Source organism: Dendrobates tinctorius, unplaced genomic scaffold (genome assembly GCF_039654945.1).
Source record: "Dendrobates tinctorius isolate UK_male_01 unplaced genomic scaffold, ASM3965494v1 ptg000027l, whole genome shotgun sequence".
Classification (NCBI taxonomy): Eukaryota; Metazoa; Chordata; class Amphibia; order Anura; family Dendrobatidae; genus Dendrobates; species Dendrobates tinctorius.
In genome coordinates, this window is record NW_027361695.1 from 1868339 (window position 1) to 1887718 (window position 19380).

Genomic DNA, 19380 nt, shown 5'->3' on the forward strand with positions numbered 1-19380 from the left:
CCAATAAGCAGATGTGGAGACGTTTTTATAAGAAAGCGGCTGTATTTTATAATCGTTCATCCCTATTTACTTTTACTTGGAAAACATTAACTTCGTATTGTGACTGAGGTCAAATGGGTGAAGATGGAGAACTTAGTATTGTGAGGCCACTTGGGTGAAGTTGGTGAACTTATTATTGTGAGGTCACATGGGTGAAGATGGAGGTCTTAGGCTACTTTCAGACTAGTGTTCTGAGGCGCAGGGCTGCCGCTAAGGTCCGCCCCCGGCCTCACCTCCTCCGGTCAGCTCCTCCTATGAACGCATGACGCTGCATGCCATCAGTGTACCCTATATTTAGCGTTGGGTACGCTGGCCGTGCACTGGTATGATTTTGTCAGCGCTTGCGCCCTTTTGGCGCTGCGCCAAGTGCACAAAAATGCAACAAGGTTCCTTTTTTAGTGCGCTCGGCGCAGCGCCAAAAGGGCGCAAGCGCCGGCAAAATCATACCGGCGCACGGCCAGGGTACCCATCGCTAAATATAGGGTACGCTGATCGCATGCAGCGTCATGCGATCATAGCAGCTGACCGGGAGAGGCGTGGCAGGGGCGGAGCTTAGCGGCGGCCCTGCACTGCGCCTCAGGACGCTAGTCTGAAAGTAGCCTTAGTATTGTGAGGTCACTTGGGTGAAGATGGAGAGCGTAGTATTGTGAGGTCACATGGGTGAAGTTGGTGAACTTAGTATTGTGAGGTCACTTGGGTGAAGATGGAGGTCTTAGTATTGTGAGGTCACATGGATGAAGATGGAGGTCTTAGTATTGTGAGGTCACATGGGTGAAGATGGAGAACGTAGTATTGTGAGGTGACATGGGTGAAGTTGGTGAACTTAGTATTGTGAGGCCACTTGGGTGAAGATGGAGGTTTTAGTATTGTGAGGTCACATGGGTGAAGATGGAGAACTTGGTATTATTAGATCACCTTGGTGAAGATGGAGAACGTAGTATTGTGAGGTGACATGGGTGAAGTTGGTGAACTTAGTATTGTGAGGCCACTTGGGTGAAGATGGAGGTTTTAGTATTGTGAGGCCACTTGGGTGAAGATGGAGAACGTAGTATTGTGAGGTGACATGGGTGAAGTTGGTGAACTTAGTATTGTGAGGCCACTTGGGTGAAGATGGAGGTTTTAGTATTGTGAGGCCACTTGGGTGAAGATGGAGATCTTAGTATGGTGGGGCCATGTGGGTGAAGATTGAGAAGACCTTTTTGATTATGATCTCTGTTTTGATAAGTGTCTTATTATTCTGCTCCATTCCAGGCTCCCTTTCTGATAGCTGTCAAGACCGCTGTTCCCAGAAGACCCCAGAGAACAACTCCTTGGTCTACAGCACTCACCACTGCCCCCAATCAAATCGGGTTTAATGTCGTCACCCTGGGATGTGATGTCACTGGAAACAAAGGAGGCGGCCGTGCTTGCATTACTCTGGTGGGCCGACTGTAAAGGGCGGATCTTCAAGCCAGGATAGACCTTGCCTATTAAACAACGGGGGGGAGGGACTTGGGTGGAGAGACGGTGCAAAATGAAGGGGGGAAGGGCAGGCCTTGTACGTATGCTTATACGTATGTACGATGGGAGAAGCATGGGCCTGATGGAACGAATGAAACGTTTACAGATAGTCTAAGGACGTCCTTCTCGTTAAAAAAAAAAAAAAAAAAAAAAAAAATTGTAAAATGTTGCCTGCACATTGTATGTAGGGGAAGGGAGTGTGTACATTTTAATGTCTCGAGGTGAAGACTCTTTGCTGCTGTGTTACTTGGCTTCCAGTTCCAGTAAAAACTCTTCGTTGCTAGTAGGAAGAGCTTGAGGTCATGAAATATTGTGGGGTGGGACACCACCGAGTCTCCATGGTGGTGGGACCCTGAAATGAAAGGGTAGCCCTTTAAGTAGATCATGCCCGGTCATGGTGGACAAGAGAGATGGAGGATGGTGAAGGTTCTCCGTGTTCTTCCAGGTCTGGAGCCGATTCTCGGCTTCATTATCTCATAACATCTCGCAGCGCTCTGAATAACACAAATACCGAGCACCCGATACGTCTCGGAAGGCCTCCTGGCTAAACGTTTTCTGCAATTTCTGCTAATTTTTTTTTTTTTTTTTTTTTTTTTTTTTTTTGCTTTTAGTGGTGGAAAAAAAATTGCAAAATGTTTTTTTTTTTTTTTTTTTTTTAAATTTTATTCTAGAGACACGTCTGTAGTGTTGAAACCCGACACGGGGCGATGATATTACTGGATACAGTGGTGGATTTGTGAATGTATTTTACTGCAGGGCAATGTAATAAGACCCCCTAAATCCCTGGGGCCAGTAATGGCCTAGTCTGCTGGAGCCCCTCGTTAGTCTGGTGCTAACATATGTCAACCAGATTGGCCGATAGTGTAGGTGGAGCTCCAGGGCCGCGTATGTGCGCCACCATTTTATGGCGTACTTCATATAGTTTATAATCATTTTATCCATGCCGTAATAGGGATATTGGATCCTGGGCTTGTGGAGGGGTCGTGCTCAGTCTGATTAGGAAGAGCTGCAGTGTAAAGCATGGAGGTGAAGAAGTAGATTTTAGACTACCTTAGGCTCCATTGGACAGTGCAGTTACATTGAAGTCATTGATCACAGCAGACCCATAATGGGGAGAAAAAAATGACCATAAAAAACAGGCAAGCATTACCCAGAGGTGGCAACTTGTATGTTTAAGGCTACATCTGGACATCCCCTTTTAAGGACTACTTTTTAACTGACCGGAATTGGCGTTCTCTTATGTGAAAAGAATATGCCGAGTGCAGAATTGGCAAATATGATACAATTTTAAGGTTATGACCCACAGTGGGGTTGTCCTGGATTAGAGAAATATTCCACAAAGTGCACCAAACCTCTTTAACGTGATCGTCTACCTTCAAATCCCCTGAATGATTTCTTAGTTTGTCCTTGTAGCTGTCGCAGCTTTGTTTCTCCTGATGCAAAGCTCCAAATCCCCTGTGTAGATCTATTAAATGAAAAAAAAAAAAATTCTGCCACCACTAGAGGGAGCAGAGGAGCTCACTGAATACTGGTTATACATTGGAATCAATAGTAAAACTGTCTGCGGTGAGCTCCCCCTAGTGATGGATGCAGGTACACAGATTCTAATTATATGACTGTTTATGCTGCGGATTTGGAGCTCTGTATCAGAAAATTATATATGGTAGTATAAAAAAACTTCCACTGGTTCATCACATACGGTTGGGTTTGATAGAGTTCCGTGAAGATAAACTGCACCAAATGTGCATGGAGAGTTACAGCTCTCCATCCATACTTTGGTCTGTGGCTCTGGCAGCCTGTATCCTGCATCCTGCAGTCTTCCTGCACATGGGCGCGCGTCATGTCTCCACCAAACGGAGCGCGTCGAGGGGCTGGTGACGCGCCAGTGGAATTCACATACGTTGTTTCAACCTGTTCAGGGCGTAGATTAATCTCTAAAATAGGTTTCATTATTGCAAGTTGTTTCTAGATTTTCTACATAGCCAGCAGGGATTTTTTTTTTTTATGGTAATATATATTTTTATTTTTATTACATGGGACTTGTGGCTGCAAAGAATAATCATCAGAAGAAATATAAATTACGTGCCGTATCCAACACAGGTGGCCAAGATGTCAGCCTTAATCCCGTCACTCGGCCTCTGTCTTGCCCCGTATCCTCTGCTGGGACAGAATGACTATTCATTCTAGTCTGGTCATGGCATTGATGGCAGCAGCATTAGAGGAGTGTGTTGATTTTGTAAGCGAAAGTGACCTCTTACAAATGATGATGAGATGTGGAGTGATGTGACTGGAGCAAGCTCACCGTGTGGGAAGGAGGGTGCAGATGAGTGGGAGGCCATGGACTCGTCAATCCCAGTAGTCATTTGGATCATGGAAAGGATGATCACCGCAGAAGATGAGTGGTCTGATTTTCTAGGGGAAAGTGACTTTTCTTTTACTCTTCATGATAGTGAGGAGTGGAGAGAATGCTCGCGACATGAGGGTGGGAATACAGGCAAGTGGGAGGCCACAGACTAGGTTTCCAGTAGCTGATAGGATTATGGGACAAATGACACCAGCAAAAGAGGAGTGTGCTGATTCTTGCAGGGGAAAGGGACCTTTTCACGTTTTTGATGATGCTGGTGAGTAGTGGAGAGAACGGTCATGACGTGATGATGGGATTACAGACGGGCGGTCAAAGGCTAGGTTCTCAGCTGGCCATTGAATCGTGGAGGATGTCCGCTGGAGAGGAGTATGTCATGAGCTGCCGTCTTGTGAATAGAATCATAGAATCATAGAATTGTAGAGTTGGAAGGGACCTCCTGGGTCATCTGGTCCAACCCCCTGCTCAAAGCAGGATTCGCTAAATCATCCCAGTCAGATGTCTGTCCAGCCTCTGTTTGAAGACTTCCATTGAAGGAGAACTCACCACTTCTCGTGGCAGCCTGTTCCACTCATTGATCACTCTAACTGTCAAAAAGTTTTTTCTAATATCTAATCTGTGTCTCCTCCCATTCAGCTTCATCCCATTGCTTCTAGTCTTTCCTTGTGCAAATGAGAATAAAGTTGATCCTTCTACAATGTGACAGCCCTTTAGATATTTGTAGAGGGATGCAAGGAGAAGAGTGAATGATGTGGAGTTGGGTCCCCAGCAGCACCGACGTTTTAAGGAGAGGATGGTCCTGACCTTGTAAGGGGGGTAAGGGACACGTCCGTCTATCGGATTTCATTCATCAGGATAGGAAGATGTGAGAAGATTGTATCATGGTGCAGCGGAACAGAGGATTTCAGGAGAGTAGTTTGCTGACCCAAAATATCGGTGAGGAAAGTTCTGCATCTAATGTAGACCGTGGCATGAAGTGGGGAGCAACAGGGACAAGTGGGGGGGGCCCACTGACCCCGCTAGCTGAATACTAAATATTAATGACCCCTTGTGTGCGTTACTCTGCATACATTGTAAATAGAACCATCCTATAATTTGTTTATTCTGATCTAGTACAAAACTGAAATATAATATAATAAATATATATATATATATATATATATATATATATATTTATTATATTATATTTCATTATATATATATATAATGTGTATGTGTATAATATACTATTTGATGACTTCTGTGACCAACTACCAAACCCAGACCTGGTGTTCCAGTGTATACAGGGATAGGGTTACAGGTCCCCATTGGCACTCACTAGTTCTGCCCGAGATCCCCGCCACCTATTAGAGAACTGCTGCTCCCATCATTCCCTGACTAATGCCCCAACTCCCAACATGCTCCAGTCTAGATACCTGGCAGCGGAGGAGACCCATGGGGACCTCCATTGAAAGCTGCAGGTGAAGCTGGAACATTCACCTCTACTTCTTGACCAATGCTATTAAAGGGAGTTTGAGGCCGTTTTTAGAGAACGGCAAACCACCGATCCCGGACCCTCACTGCAGTCTTCTGACCCGGAGAGTTGGCCAAGGTTAGTCACCTTTTTTTTTCTTCTTGGTTGAAGTCATATTTTTGGGCTTGGGACCACCGGAGACGATCTCCCAAGTTCTCGGGTCGTCTGCAGCCAGTTTCGATGTCTATATTTTGGGGTGTTATTGGGTCCTTGGTCGTCCCCCCAGTTGTCTGTCGCATTATAGTGTTCATTCCCAGGAGCTTATAACTAATTGCCTTCTCTAGACCCTTTTTGTCTGCGGGCACAATAGGAAATAAGAAACAATTGCGTGAAAATCATGAATTCATCAGAAAACTCCATAGTTTAATCAGATTTTTGAGTTGCATGTATTTTTTTATTGCTATTTTTATTTAGGGGCGGAGTCTGTTTTTTGTTTCAGGAAACAATACATGTACACTAGCTACAAAGTCTTTGTATATGAAAAAAAACCAAAAACCTTTTAGCCATTGTGAATAATTTCTATTTTTTTTTTATTTTTTTTTATTTTTTCATTTAAAGATCGTGATATTGAAAAAAATAAAATAAAATTGTAACACTAAAATATTAAAGGGGCCCAATATATAACTTACATTCTGCAATCTTCAAGCCTTCTTGTCATTGGCTTTCAACAGGGGCAGTCGGAAGGATAATGTTATGTGACAAGTGGAAGTTTCCATTTAATATTTTGTTGCTTTTTCCATGTATTAAATCATTTTACTTTGTATAAAAAAAAAGTCATATGTAATCCTTTTATTTAATGGGGGTGGGGGTTGTCTAGGATAAAAAAAAAAACCTATGGCTACTTCCTTTGAAAACCGACGCCACAATTGTACACAGATCATTACAGTGGGGCTGAGCTGCAATACCACATACAACCTGTGGGCAGGTGGGGCGCTGTTTATAAAAGGTGGCCCTGCTTTTTCTAAACATGCACAAGTCCCATTAGAACTAAAAATATATCATAATACAGTGAAAGTGAAGGTAAGACCCCCGGTCACGCGACATCTGATCGGACTGACGTATCGGCCAATTCTAACCCGAAAAGCTACTACTATAAACCGTTTTGCCTGTTTTCACCCGGTTTCATGTAAAAGCATGTGTAATGAGGATTTTTTTTTTCAATAAAAGCAAAAAATATATATATAAAAAAATGTTAACAAATGTATATTTTATGGCTCGTTTTGTACTAACCCTGTTGCTGCAAAACTAAATCCTGCAGTGCGTTGTGTTGTAGGCCACTGCTGGCAGCAAAGAGTTAAAATAGAGTTTTCATTGCTGATACTTCTGTTTTAGATTTTGCGTTCTTTGTATATGTACATATATGTATAAATGATGTTTTTTCTGGACTTGCCAGTCTTTGCCTCTTTATTTGCTGGGACTTGTGCGCTGGGCTCCAGCCCTATATGATAACATCCCAGCCTAGGATTGGTCAACACCACACCATCTGTAGATGACCGGAGATCAAGTCTCTTGGTGCTGGATGAAATCCTAAATTACATCCTGTATTTATACTCCAGAGCTGCACTCGCTATTCTGCTGGTGCAGTCACTGTGTACATACTGATCCTGTATTGTACCCCAGAGCTGCACTCACTATTCTGCTTGTGCAGTCACTGTGTACATACATGACATTACTGATCCTGAGTTACATCCTGTATTATACTCCAGAGCTGCACTCACTATTCTGCTGGTGCAGTCACTGTGTACATACATTACTGATCCTGAGTTACATCCTGTATTATACTCCGGAGCTGCACTCACTATTCTGCTGGTGCAGTCACTGTGTACATACATTACTGATCCCGAGTTACATCCTGTATTATACCCCAGAGCTGCACTCACTATTCTGCTGGTGCAGTCACTGTGTACATACATTATTGATCCTGTATTATACCCCAGAGCTGCGCTCACTATTCTTACAGGAATGTAACTCAGGATCCGTAATGTAATGTATGTACACAGTGACTGCACCAGCAGAATAGTGAGTGCAGCTCTTGAGTTGGTATAACATTACTCTATTGTCCTTATTTGCCTTTCTGAACTCTCCGCCATATGTATTAATGTCCTGTAGGGTTTTTCCGTTGAGTAAAGGTCTCATTATGGGGAACATGTGGTGAAGATTTCCATCCACAGTAACAATCGGACCTTGTATCGTTTCCTCGCTTTACACTGATCCATCCGCTGTTTCCCATAATGATGAATAGGTTACAGAACACAGAGATTTTTCCGATCTTGTTTGCTCTGGGATTATTTGCGTCCCCCATTCCACAGGAGTGAGGTCATACTGTGCTTCATGCGGGAAAGAATAATCCAGAAGGATCTCACTAGGATCCTGGAGCCGCCCGCCCCAATATTGTAAGAAACCCGCTATAAAAGATGACACCAAAGCCCGGGGGTCCTGGTACAGGTGAAAAAACAAAAATGAAGAGCGGTTTTGACTTTGTACAAAAAAAAAAAAAATCCGGGACCACATGCGCCTCTCTGAAGAATTAGAAAAAAATGCAAATGATGATGAATCGATCCCCAAAAAAAGCTTGTTCCACTGACTCAATTCCTCCAGGAAACCCTGCTCTTCTCTAAACACACCACAAGTTTCAGGCATCTAATAACCTCCGATGCCGAGGTTTCCTCCTCCACATGTTGTACCCATTAGTGGATGATGGATTAACCCCTTATATACAGAGTCGGAAAGCCTCTCCGCCCTCGTCTGCTGGGTGCGTTACGGACCGCGCACATCTGGAGCTGATACAGATGACGCAGCGCTGACGGTGATGACGTCATTGACCCTAATATCCGGCTCCTGGTGTCACAGGTGAAGATCCAGAGAACTGAAATAGGAGCTCTTGGGGGTGGAGGGGATCCTGACATCGAAAGCCTGACTTCTCCCTGTACAATGGATGTGCCCACCATAAGAGCCCCCTCTCCACTGCGGGGTGAGCTGCAGTTAGTGGTGACTCTGGGTTATTCACTAGGGCCCAAGTCGGGGTTATTCAGTGACTTTCCTTGGTTTCTTGTTATGCTCCTGCTTAGTGTTAGTATTTTTATCTCTACTCTATCACTGTGTGCACAATGTCAGTAGTGTGACATCACTCTGTGCATTATCCCTGTACTGTGACATCGCTGTGTGCATTATCCCTGTACTGTGACATCGCTGTGTGCATTATCCCTGTACTGTGACATCGCTGTGTGCACAATGTCAGTAGTGTGACATCACGGTGTGCATTATCCCTGTACTGTGACATCACGGTGTGCATTATCCCTGTACTGTGACATCGCTGTGTGCGTTATCCCTGTACTGTGACATCGCTGTGTGCGTTATCCCTGTACTGTGACATCGCTGTGTGCGTTATCCCTGTACTGTGACATCGCTGTGTGCGTTATCCCTGTACTGTGACATCGCTGTGTGCGTTATCCCTGTACTGTGACATCGCTGTGTGCATTATCCCTGTACTGTGACATCGCTGTGTGCATTATCCCTGTACTGTGACATCGCTGTGTGCACAATGTCAGTAGTGTGACATCACGGTGTGCATTATCCCTGTACTGTGACATCACGGTGTGCATTATCCCTGTACTGTGACATCGCTGTGTGCGTTATCCCTGTACTGTGACATCGCTGTGTGCGTTATCCCTGTACTGTGACATCGCTGTGTGCGTTATCCCTGTACTGTGACATCGCTGTGTGCGTTATCCCTGTACTGTGACATCGCTGTGTGCGTTATCCCTGTACTGTGACATCGCTGTATGCGTTATCCCTGTACTGTGACATCGCTGTATGCGTTATCCCTGTACTGTGACATCACTGTTTGTGTTATCCCTGTACTGTGACATTGCTGTGTATTATCCCTGTACTGTGACATCACTGTGTGCGTTATCCCTGTACTGACATCGCTGTGTTATCCCTGTACTGTGACATCGCTGTGCATATTACCCCTGTACTGTGACATCACTGTGCGTATTACCCCTGTACTGTGACTTCACTGTGTATTATCCCTGTACTGTGACATCGTTATCCCTGTACTGTGACATCACTGTGTGTATTATCCCTGTACTGTGACATTGCTGTGTATTATCCCTGTACTGTGACATCACTGTGTGCGTTATCCCTGTACTGTGACACTGCTGTGTGCTAATCCTGTACTTATTACATCATTCTGTGTGAAAAGACAACCCCATTTATGGGGCAGTGGGGGCTTCGTTCTTTGTTTCTGGGGTCTTACTTTCTATAGGTTCTTCACCAATCCTACAGGTGACATCTCTGTCTCTCCTTATTTCACTCTACATAAAACCTTATTTTGCATTTTACTCTTCCCTCCTGATATGTTGTACATAAGAGATGAAGTCTGGATGAATGACGCAGGTCCCTGCTCTGTTATCGCTGTTTATTTTCTCTTTGTGGTCATCTCCTGTTCAGGCCACCCAGGGTGACTTTAACCCCTAGTCTGCCACTTCAGGCTCTAATACAAAATCTACATCCGTCAACCCCCCAAACCATTACAGCTAGTGTAAAAACACCTCTACACCTTTGCGCTGTCACTTTAAGATAGCAGGGGCCAAATAAATAACACCGCTATATAGTGCGCAAAAGGAAAAAAAAATTAAAAACTCACCTTATAGTATATATGGTTCATATTTGCCCTAAATTCCAGGGATTTTGCAGCTGTTCTCACAATGTATAACAGTATGACATTTAGATTTAACAGCGTTGTTGCTACTTTACCGTAATTAACCTAATCTTTTTTTTTTTTTGCATTTCCTAGAACTGGAGGGTGTAAAAACGTAGGCTAAATTATATGAAAAGCAACTTTTTGGCTCGAAAATTCTGTGTACCAGCAGCCACCACTAGGGGGAGCTCAAAGCATAGATTTATATGGTAACTGTAAAAAACTATGTGAAAGCTCCATCTAGTGGTGACTGTAAGCTACAATATTGGAGCGCTGCTTAGTGTGAAGTTAGTAAAAGTCACTGGGGCAGATTTATCAAAGTTCATGCAAAGGAAAAATGGCGCAGTTAATTTTTTTTTTTTTTTTTATCACTAATTTAATTTTTCAAATGTTCTCTGAAAAATGGAAGCGGCAAACTGGCTGCTATAAGAAGACTGATCCTTTCGATCTAGCGCCACTTTTGAGAAATCTCCCTCGAGATCGTGTCACCATTTACATAGTATCCATTCTGCTGAATCCAGTCATGTGTGTCAGGACCAGGGCAGATATTGAGGCTTGCCAAGCATTGTTACCCGCCAGTCCTGGAAACATATTTTCTCTTTATTCGAGCTGTCATTCGGCTTCTCTGCAGTCGGCTCTTGTTTGCTCTGTTGTGGTAACGGCCTCCGAGAAGTGGCGCTGAACGTCTCTTCTGATGTAAGAAAAGTGGACAGCGAGGGATGTGCAAAAAAAAATACTATTATCTGAGCAACTGGGAATTTTCCTATGGCTGAAAAGTCATTTATGTGTCAGCGACGCCCTCACCAACATCAAGCAATGTGCAAGTATGACATCTACTTATCATATACTGATAGAACAGCGGAGAAAAAGAGGAGCGAAAAGATGATTCCAAAATTATCAAAATTTATTAAATCTATTACAAAAATGTGCACAAAATCATGATGAGGTGTCAATATAAAACAGATGAATGTACACCCAAAAAGGATCCCTCCACTGACCCAGACGGAAAAAGTGTCCACCTATATATGATATTATCAGTATATCCACAATAGATAGTTTGAATTCCAACACATTCAAGGTTAAAGAGTACCCAAGGACACCCGGTACTGATCAAAATCCATATATATATGTATGTGTGTATATATAATATATACAGTGCCTACAAGTAGTATTCAACCCCCTGCAGATTTAGCAGGTTTACACATTCGGAATTAACTTGGCATTGTGACATTTGGACTGTAGATCAGCCTGGAAGTGTGAAATGCACTGCAGCAAAAAAGAATGTTATTTCTTTGTTTAATTTTTTTTTAAATTGTGAAAAGTTTATTCAGAGGGTCATTTATTATTCAACCCCTCAAACCACCAGAATTCTGTTTGGTTCCCCTAAAGTATTAAGAAGTATTTCAGGCACAAAGAACAATGAGCTTCACATGTTTGGATTAATTATCTCTTTTTCCAGCCTTTTCTGACTATTTAAGACCCTCCCCAAACTTGTGAACAGCACTCATACATGGTCAACATGGGAAAGACAAAGGAGCATTCCAAGGCCATCAGAGACAAGATCGTGGAGGGTCACAAGGCTGGCAAGGGGTACAAAACCCTTTCCAAGGAGTTGGGCCTACCTGTCTCCACTGTTGGGAGCATCATCCGGAAGTGGAAGGCTTATGGAACTACTGTTAGCCTTCCACGGCCTGGACAGCCTTTGAAAGTTTCCTCCCGTGCCGAGGCCAGGCTTGTCCGAAGAGTCAAGGCTAACCCAAGGACAACAAGGAAGGAGCTCCGGGAAGATCTCATGGCAGTGGGGACATTGGTTTCAGTCAATACCATAAGTAACGTACTCCACCGCAATGGTCTCCGTTCCAGACGAGCCCGTAAGGTACCTTTACTTTCAAAGCGTCATGTCAAGGCTCGTCTACAGTTTGCTCATGATCACTTGGAGGACTCTGAGACAGACTGGTTCAAGGTTCTCTGGTCTGATGAGACCAAGATCGAGATCTTTGGTGCCAACCACACACGTGACGTTTGGAGACTGGATGTCACTGCATACGACCCCAAGAATACCATCCCTACAGTCAAGCATGGTGGTGGCAGCATCATGCTGTGGGGCTGTTTCTCAGCCAAGGGGCCTGGCCATCTGGTCCGCATCCATGGGAAGATGGATAGCACGGCCTACCTGGAGATTTTGGCCAAGAACCTCCGCTCCTCCATCAAGGATCTTAAGATGGGTCGTCATTTCATCTTCCAACAAGACAATGACCCAAAGCACACAGCCAAGAAAACCAAGGCCTGGTTCAAGAGGCAAAAAATCAAGGTGTTGGAGTGGCCTAGTCTGTCTCCTGACCTTAACCCAATTGAAAACTTGTGGAAGGAGCTCAAGATTAAAGTCCACATGAGACACCCAAAGAACCTAGATAACTTGGAGAAGATCTGCATGGAGGAGTGGGCCAAGATAACTCCAGAGACCTGTGCCGGCCTGATCAGGTCTTATAAAAGACGATTATTAGCTGTAATTGCAAACAAGGGTTATTCCACAAAATATTAAACCTAGGGGTTGAATAATAATTGACCCACACTTGTATGTTTAAAATTTATTAAAATTTAACTGAGCAACATAACTTTTTGGTTTGTAAGATTTATGCATCTGTTAATAAATCCTGCTGTTGTGTGAAGTTTGAAGGCTATAACTTATTTGCATCTTATCAAACCTGCTAAATCTGCAGGGGGTTGAATACTACTTGTAGGCACTGTGTGTATATATATTATATATATTAAACAACAGGTCTAAAAAGGCTCCACTATAATATTATACTGCATCGTTGAATAATCATAAAGTGCAGTAAAGGTAGGTATGCCCAAGTAGGAGCTGCAAAAAGCATTGTGTTGCAATTCAAACTATCTATTGTGGATATACTGATAATATCATATATAGGTGGACACTTTTTCCGTCTGGGTCAGTGGAGGGATCCTTTTTGGGTGTACATTCATCTGTTTTATATTGACACCTCATCATGATTTTGTGCACATTTTTGTAATATATTTAATACATTTTGATAATTTTGGAATCATCTTTTCGCTCCTCTTTTTCTCCGCTGTTCTATTGATTACTGGAGCAGATATGGCTGCTGCCTGGGGTGAACAAATGGTTTTGATATCATCCCTGGGCATTTCAGCTTTTCGTATGGGATCCTTGTTATTATCATATACAGACTATAATACTGCCCCCGATGTACAAGAATATAACTACTATAATACTGCTCCCTATGTACAAGAATATAACTACTATAATACTGCTCCTATGTACAAGAATATAACTACTATAATACTGCCCCCTATATACAAGAATATAACTCCTATAATACTACCCCTATGTACAAGAATATAACTACTATAATACTACCCCTATGTACAAGAATATAACTACTATAATACTGCCCCCTATGTACAAGAATATAACTACTATAATACTGCCCCCTATGTACAAGAATATGACTACTATAATACTGCTCCCTATGTACAAGAATAAAAATACTATAATACTGCTCCCTATGTACAAGAAGATAACTACTATAATACTGCTCCCTATGTACAAGAAGATAACTACTATAATACTGCTCCCTATGTACAAGAATACGACTACTATAATACTGCCCCTATGTACAAGAATACGACTACTATAATACTGCTCCCTATGTACAAGAAGATAACTACTATAATACTGCTCCCTATGTACAAGAATACGACTACTATAATACTGCCCCTATGTACAAGAATACGACTACTATAATACTGCTCCCTATGTACAAGAAGATAACTACTATAATACTGCCCCCTATGTACAAGAATGTACAAGAATATAACTACAATAATACTGCTCCCTATGTACAAGAATACGACTACTATAATACTGCCCCTATGTACAAGAATATGACTACTATAATACTGCCCCCTATGTACAAGAAGATAACTACTATAATACTGCCCCCTATGTACAAGAATATAACTACTATAATACTGCCCCCTATGTACAAGAAGATTACTATAATACTGCCCCCTATGGGGACTAAAATATGGAATCTCCTCTGCTGTCACCATATATCATTCTGGTCAGGAGGTGTGTGTATGTATGTATGTATGTATGTATATATATATATATATATATATATATACACTACTCAAAAAAAAAATAAATAAAGGGAACACTTAAACAACACAATATAACTCGAAGTAAATCAAACTTCTGTGAAATCAAACTGTCCACTTAGGAAGCAACACTGATTGACAATCAATTTCACATGCTGTTGTGCAAATGGAATAGACAACAGATGGAAATTATTGGCAATTATCAAGACATCCTCAATAAAGGAGTGGTTCTGCAGGTGGGGACCACAGACCACATCTCAGTATCAATGCTTTCTGGCTGATGTTTTGGTCACTTTTGAATGTTGGTTGTGCTTTCAAACTCGTGGTAGTATGAGACGGACTCTACAACCCACACAAGTGGCTCAGGTAGTGCAGCTCATCCAGGATGGCACATCAATGCGAGCTGTGGCAAGGTTTGCTGTGTCTGTCAGTGTAGTGTCCAGAGGCTGGAGGCGCTACCATGAGACGGGCCAGTACACCAGGAGACGTGGAGGGAACTGTAGGAGGGCAATAACCCAGCAGCAGGACCACTACCTCCGCCTTTCTGCAAGGAGGAACAGGAGGAGCACTGGCAGAGCCCTGCAAAATGACCTCCAGCAGGCCACATATGTGCATGTGTCTACACAAACGGTTAGAAACCAACTCCATGAGGATGGTCTGAGTGCCCAACATCCACAGACGGGGGTTGTGCTCACAGCCTGAGCCACTTGTGTGGGTTGTAGATCCCGTCTCATGCTACCACGAGCTTGAAAGCACAACCAACATTCAAAAGTGACCAAAACATCAGCCAGAAAGCATTGGTACTGAGGTGTGGTCTGTGGTCCCCCACCTGCAGAACCACTGCTTTGAGGATGTCTTGATAATTGCCAATAATTTCCATCTGTTGTCTATTCTATTTGCACAACAGCATGTGAAATTGATTGTCAGTCAGTGTTACTTCCTAAGTGGCCAGTTTGATTTCACAGAAGTTTGATTTACTTGGAGTTATATTCTGTTGTTTAAGTGTTCCCTTTATTGTTTTGAGCAGTGTATATATCTATATATTAAGCTCTTATCTATGTGGAGCTATAAACCATTCTCCAGCGAGGTCTCTGGCCTCATTATATAGCAGTAGCGTTGACCTATTTTCTCGACCCTTTCTCTCATTCCCCTGTTCTGTATTATCCATTATTAGTGGACGGAATGTGAGATCCGGTTTCTTTGGCTGTTTCTTAGTAATATAACGATAACTGAGGTTTTATAACCACATGAAAATATTATACACTTTAAAATTGGAGCCAGTTTCCTCAGTTCTCTCGCTTCAAGTTAGTTGAAAAATCCTTATTTTCTAGGCCATGAAAAATTCCCAATGAAATACCAGCACATTCTTTTAACCTGTAATTTTAGGTTTTTTCGTTTCCAGCTTTTCCATTTCACATATTCAATTTTTTTTTATTATAACCTACCACTAAAAGATTTACTTTTGTTCCAAAGCATTTAAACTTAAAAACAAAAAATGAAGCAAATTTGCTACAAGACTTCATTAAAAATCCTGTGTGTGCAGCTTCTAGGCCGATCGATGTGTCTCCATGGTGACAGACTACAAACACACGCTTCGTAGTCTGGGCATTCCGACATGGATTTTTCCACTCTCAGCCTTTGTTCCTACAGTTTGTAAGTTACCAAGAAGCAAAAGAAGAGAAAATCTCTGTCCATCAGTAGAAGCTTAAAGAGCTGGCGCCTTCCTAGTTAAAGGGACGGTGTTTTATATGGTTGCGTCAAACCCTGAAACATCCCTGGAGCTCATGCAGTAGTATTAAGACTAGTCGTCAGGATGGAATCCGGACTTTTTATTTTAGCCTTTAATGCATTAAATTATGGAAATATGACAGCATTGAAACTGTTAATATTCCTGTTTATTATTCATTTCTCTACGATATATATTTTTATTTGAGTTTTCGGGATAATGGCTGATACATTTATATACATTGCATATACAATGGCAAGAAGTGGACTGATTACGGCGACTGGATTTGAAATCGATGTTACCCCGGTCCGATCAGAAGTCCATGGTGATCTACGGCGGTACCCCGGTCCGATCAGAAGTCCATGGTGATCTACGGCGGTACCCCGGTCCGATCAGAAGTCCATGGTTATCTACGGCGGTACCATCGTCAGATCAGAAGTCCATGGTGATCTACTGCGGTATCCCGGTCCGATCAGAAGTCCATGGTGATCTACAGCGGTACCTCGGTCCGATCAGAAGTCCATGGTGATCTACGCCGGTACCCCGGTCCGATCAGAAGTCCATGGTGATCTACGTCGGTACCCCGGTCCGATCAGAAGTCCATGGTGATCTACGGTGGTACCATCGTCCGATCAGAAGTCAATGGTGATCTACTGCGGTATCCCGGTCCGATCAGAAGTCCATGGTGATCTACAGCGGTACCCCGGTCCGATCAGAAGTCCATGGTGATCTACGGCGGTATCCCGGTCCGATCAGAAGTCCCTTGGTGATCTATGGCAGCCCCTGGAATATTGGCGCTTTCATGGTACATGACGTATACATTTGTGTCCTTTTAGCCTCTAGCATTGAGTTCTCCTCCATAACCAGAGGAACAGACCGGATTACGAATCCATCCGGTTCCCGGTTGCTTTCTTCGTTGGTCTTGATATGATCTTCTTGCTCTGTTTGGGGTTCTCCATATCCAGACTTTTGTCCTTCTCCAGAAGTTGCTTGGACAGAACGTCTTTCTTATTGTCCTCGGTGGCCTGGCGCAAGGATCGTTTCAGGTTCTTCACTTTCTCTCGAAGATGTGCGTTGGCTTTTTCCAGGAATCTGACCTTTTGGGATAAGGTTTTTGACCGTTCTTCTTCCTCTAGTAAGGCCCTCTGTACCGAGTCACACATCAGCTTCAAGAAAGAGGATAGAAGACATCAGACAATGTAGTTTGATATCTCTGGTTCACAGGGAAGTTATCATCCGAGAAGGACCAATTGTTTAAATAATTTTTTGTTACATTTATTTTGTTTTAATTTTTGCCTTTTTTTTTTTTTACATTCCACAGTCTGTATTAACCATTAAAAAAAAAAAATTAGAAATCTTTCAATTCTCACACCGACCACTGAGGCGTTTTTTAAACTCTTAACTTTCTTTTGTTTCAGGAAATAACACATAAATATTAGCCACAATGATCAGATTTTATTTATCGAAGCATCTCATGAGCGTGTGCAATGGTCATCGTGAAGGAAAGGGGAGCCGTGACATTAACTATTGTGATCGGTGGATCCTGTGTTATCAGAGGTTGTTATCTCTCTTTGTAATCTTGTCTCTGATGATAATAATACTGCTGAAAAAGCTTACAAAATGGACAGGATAAAATTAGAGAGTGGTAGATTTTATGTTATCAGAGGTTGTTATCTCTCTTTGTAATCTTGCCTCTGATGATACTGATGAAAACTATTACGGAATGGACAGGACAAATGAGATCACCTATTGTTACTAGTCGATCATGTGTAAATCAGCTGGGTATATAGGTGTTATTCATACTTGTACTCCTGCCTTTGATAAAGAAACTGCTGGAAACTCTCCTTGAAAGGACAGCAAGTATGGGTTAAAAAAAATATTGTAATCTTGAAATTTTGACTCGGGCCTTTTTTTTTTTTTTTTACTACAATATTGTGATATGAAAAAAAAGCCAAAATTTATTATTTAAAAAATCTGTATTTTAACAATTGGTCGTTTTCGGATTATACTTTCCATATAATAACACGGTGAAACTTGATGATACGAGTCCTGTATTAAGGAGGAGACAGAAGATACAATGATCGGCGCCGACTTGGAGACGATTGTAAACATATTGTATCTTAAGATGTGTTGGGAAAGATGAGACTCCATAAGGAATATTTGGTTTTAAGAAGCTGGAGAAGACTGAAGACAAGGAACCGAGCCAAGTGCTGATCTAGGTAAGATCTACAACCAATAAAGGTGCCATACACACGAGACGGGCGAAGGCTCATTCAGCAGATGCCTCTCTCCCCGGCCGATCACTCTTGTGCTTTTATTGGAAAAGAGGAGTTAGCTTCTTCTAGACGTCTCTGGCTGCGGCTTATCGGCCTTGAGAATAAAAGGATCGAGTGTTGAATACAAGCTGTCCGATTCTCATCTGCTATGACCTCATCTGATGGAGGAGCCTTGGAGGCCCCTATACACAACGGATGGTTGACAGGTCAGCTGAGGCTAAGTAGATGTAGAACAAAGGTGTCCAACTTTGAAGTTGTTGGACAAGACTCCTATCTGAGAAACTCCATGAAGTGTGTCAAGTTAATAGGTTGGAGACAACTCTACTACATGTGTCAGAGAAGGTTATTCTCTTGATCTCTCTTCACGAGTGCACCGCTCCACAGCTTCGCTGTTTGTCGTGGCAGTGCGCTTGTGAATGTCTGACAATTTGGACCAGCGGCATTGTCGCACTGCTAACCCAGACTCCGTGCTCTCCCATGATACAAGCAGAGGCAGTTTTGCCTTTGTGCAATATCGGTGGAGCGCAGGGGACCTGAAGCCGGCCGGATCTAATGATCCAGCAAAAGGGCTTGCAAGCACGCGCTCCTTGCTTAAAAAATCACCTACTCCTGATAGGACTGCAGTGGTGGCCACTAATCTAGGCAAAGAGCACAGCATAGGAATACAAATCTCTCTCTCCTTGATGATGAAGAGGATTTTTAATAAGAGGTAAATTGCAAAGTTGCTGTTTTTTTATAAGCACTTTGCAATTTTACCCATTTGTGACGATGGGGAAAAAGCCCCTTTAAGAAACTGAAAACTTTGAAGCTTTGGATAAGATGTTTGAAAAGATTGTATGAAACGTAAAGAGTCTAAAAGAATACATACTGTATTCGTAGAACATTCCATAAAATGGGACGCCTCTCTTTGTTTTTGAGATTTAAGAAGCCAGAAAAGATTCTGCAAAAAAAAAAGTGAAGATGTATATGGCACAAAAAAAATAGAACGAAGTAATAATCTGGATAAAATCTACAAACTCTTTCCTATGTTATGTTGCAGTAGAAGAAAGGTGCCGAACTCTAGAGTTGTTGGACAAGATTCTGATTGTTGCAGAAAACTGCATGAATTTTGCGGAGTTTTCA

General features: G+C 42.6%; 2 protein-coding genes across 4 annotated transcripts in view; one reads left to right on the forward strand and one right to left on the reverse strand.

The window, feature by feature from the left end:
- Positions 1-6799, forward strand: part of CAMK1 (calcium/calmodulin dependent protein kinase I) — a 114322-nt gene extending 107523 nt beyond the window's left edge. For both annotated transcript variants that reach the window (XM_073569658.1, XM_073569659.1), the window contains exon 12: positions 1291-6799. In XM_073569658.1, coding sequence (XP_073425759.1) covers positions 1291-1394 — 104 coding nt within the window. In that variant the 3' untranslated portion in view covers positions 1395-6799. The remainder of the gene's footprint in view (positions 1-1290) is intronic.
- Positions 6800-16129: 9330 nt separating this feature from the next.
- LOC141084759 (coiled-coil domain-containing protein 3-like) overlaps positions 16130-19380 on the reverse strand; it is a 37561-nt gene continuing 34310 nt past the window's right edge. For both annotated transcript variants that reach the window (XM_073569661.1, XM_073569660.1), the window contains one exon: positions 16130-17148. In XM_073569661.1, the coding sequence (XP_073425762.1) occupies positions 16864-17148 (285 nt within the window). In that variant the 3' untranslated portion in view covers positions 16130-16863. The remainder of the gene's footprint in view (positions 17149-19380) is intronic.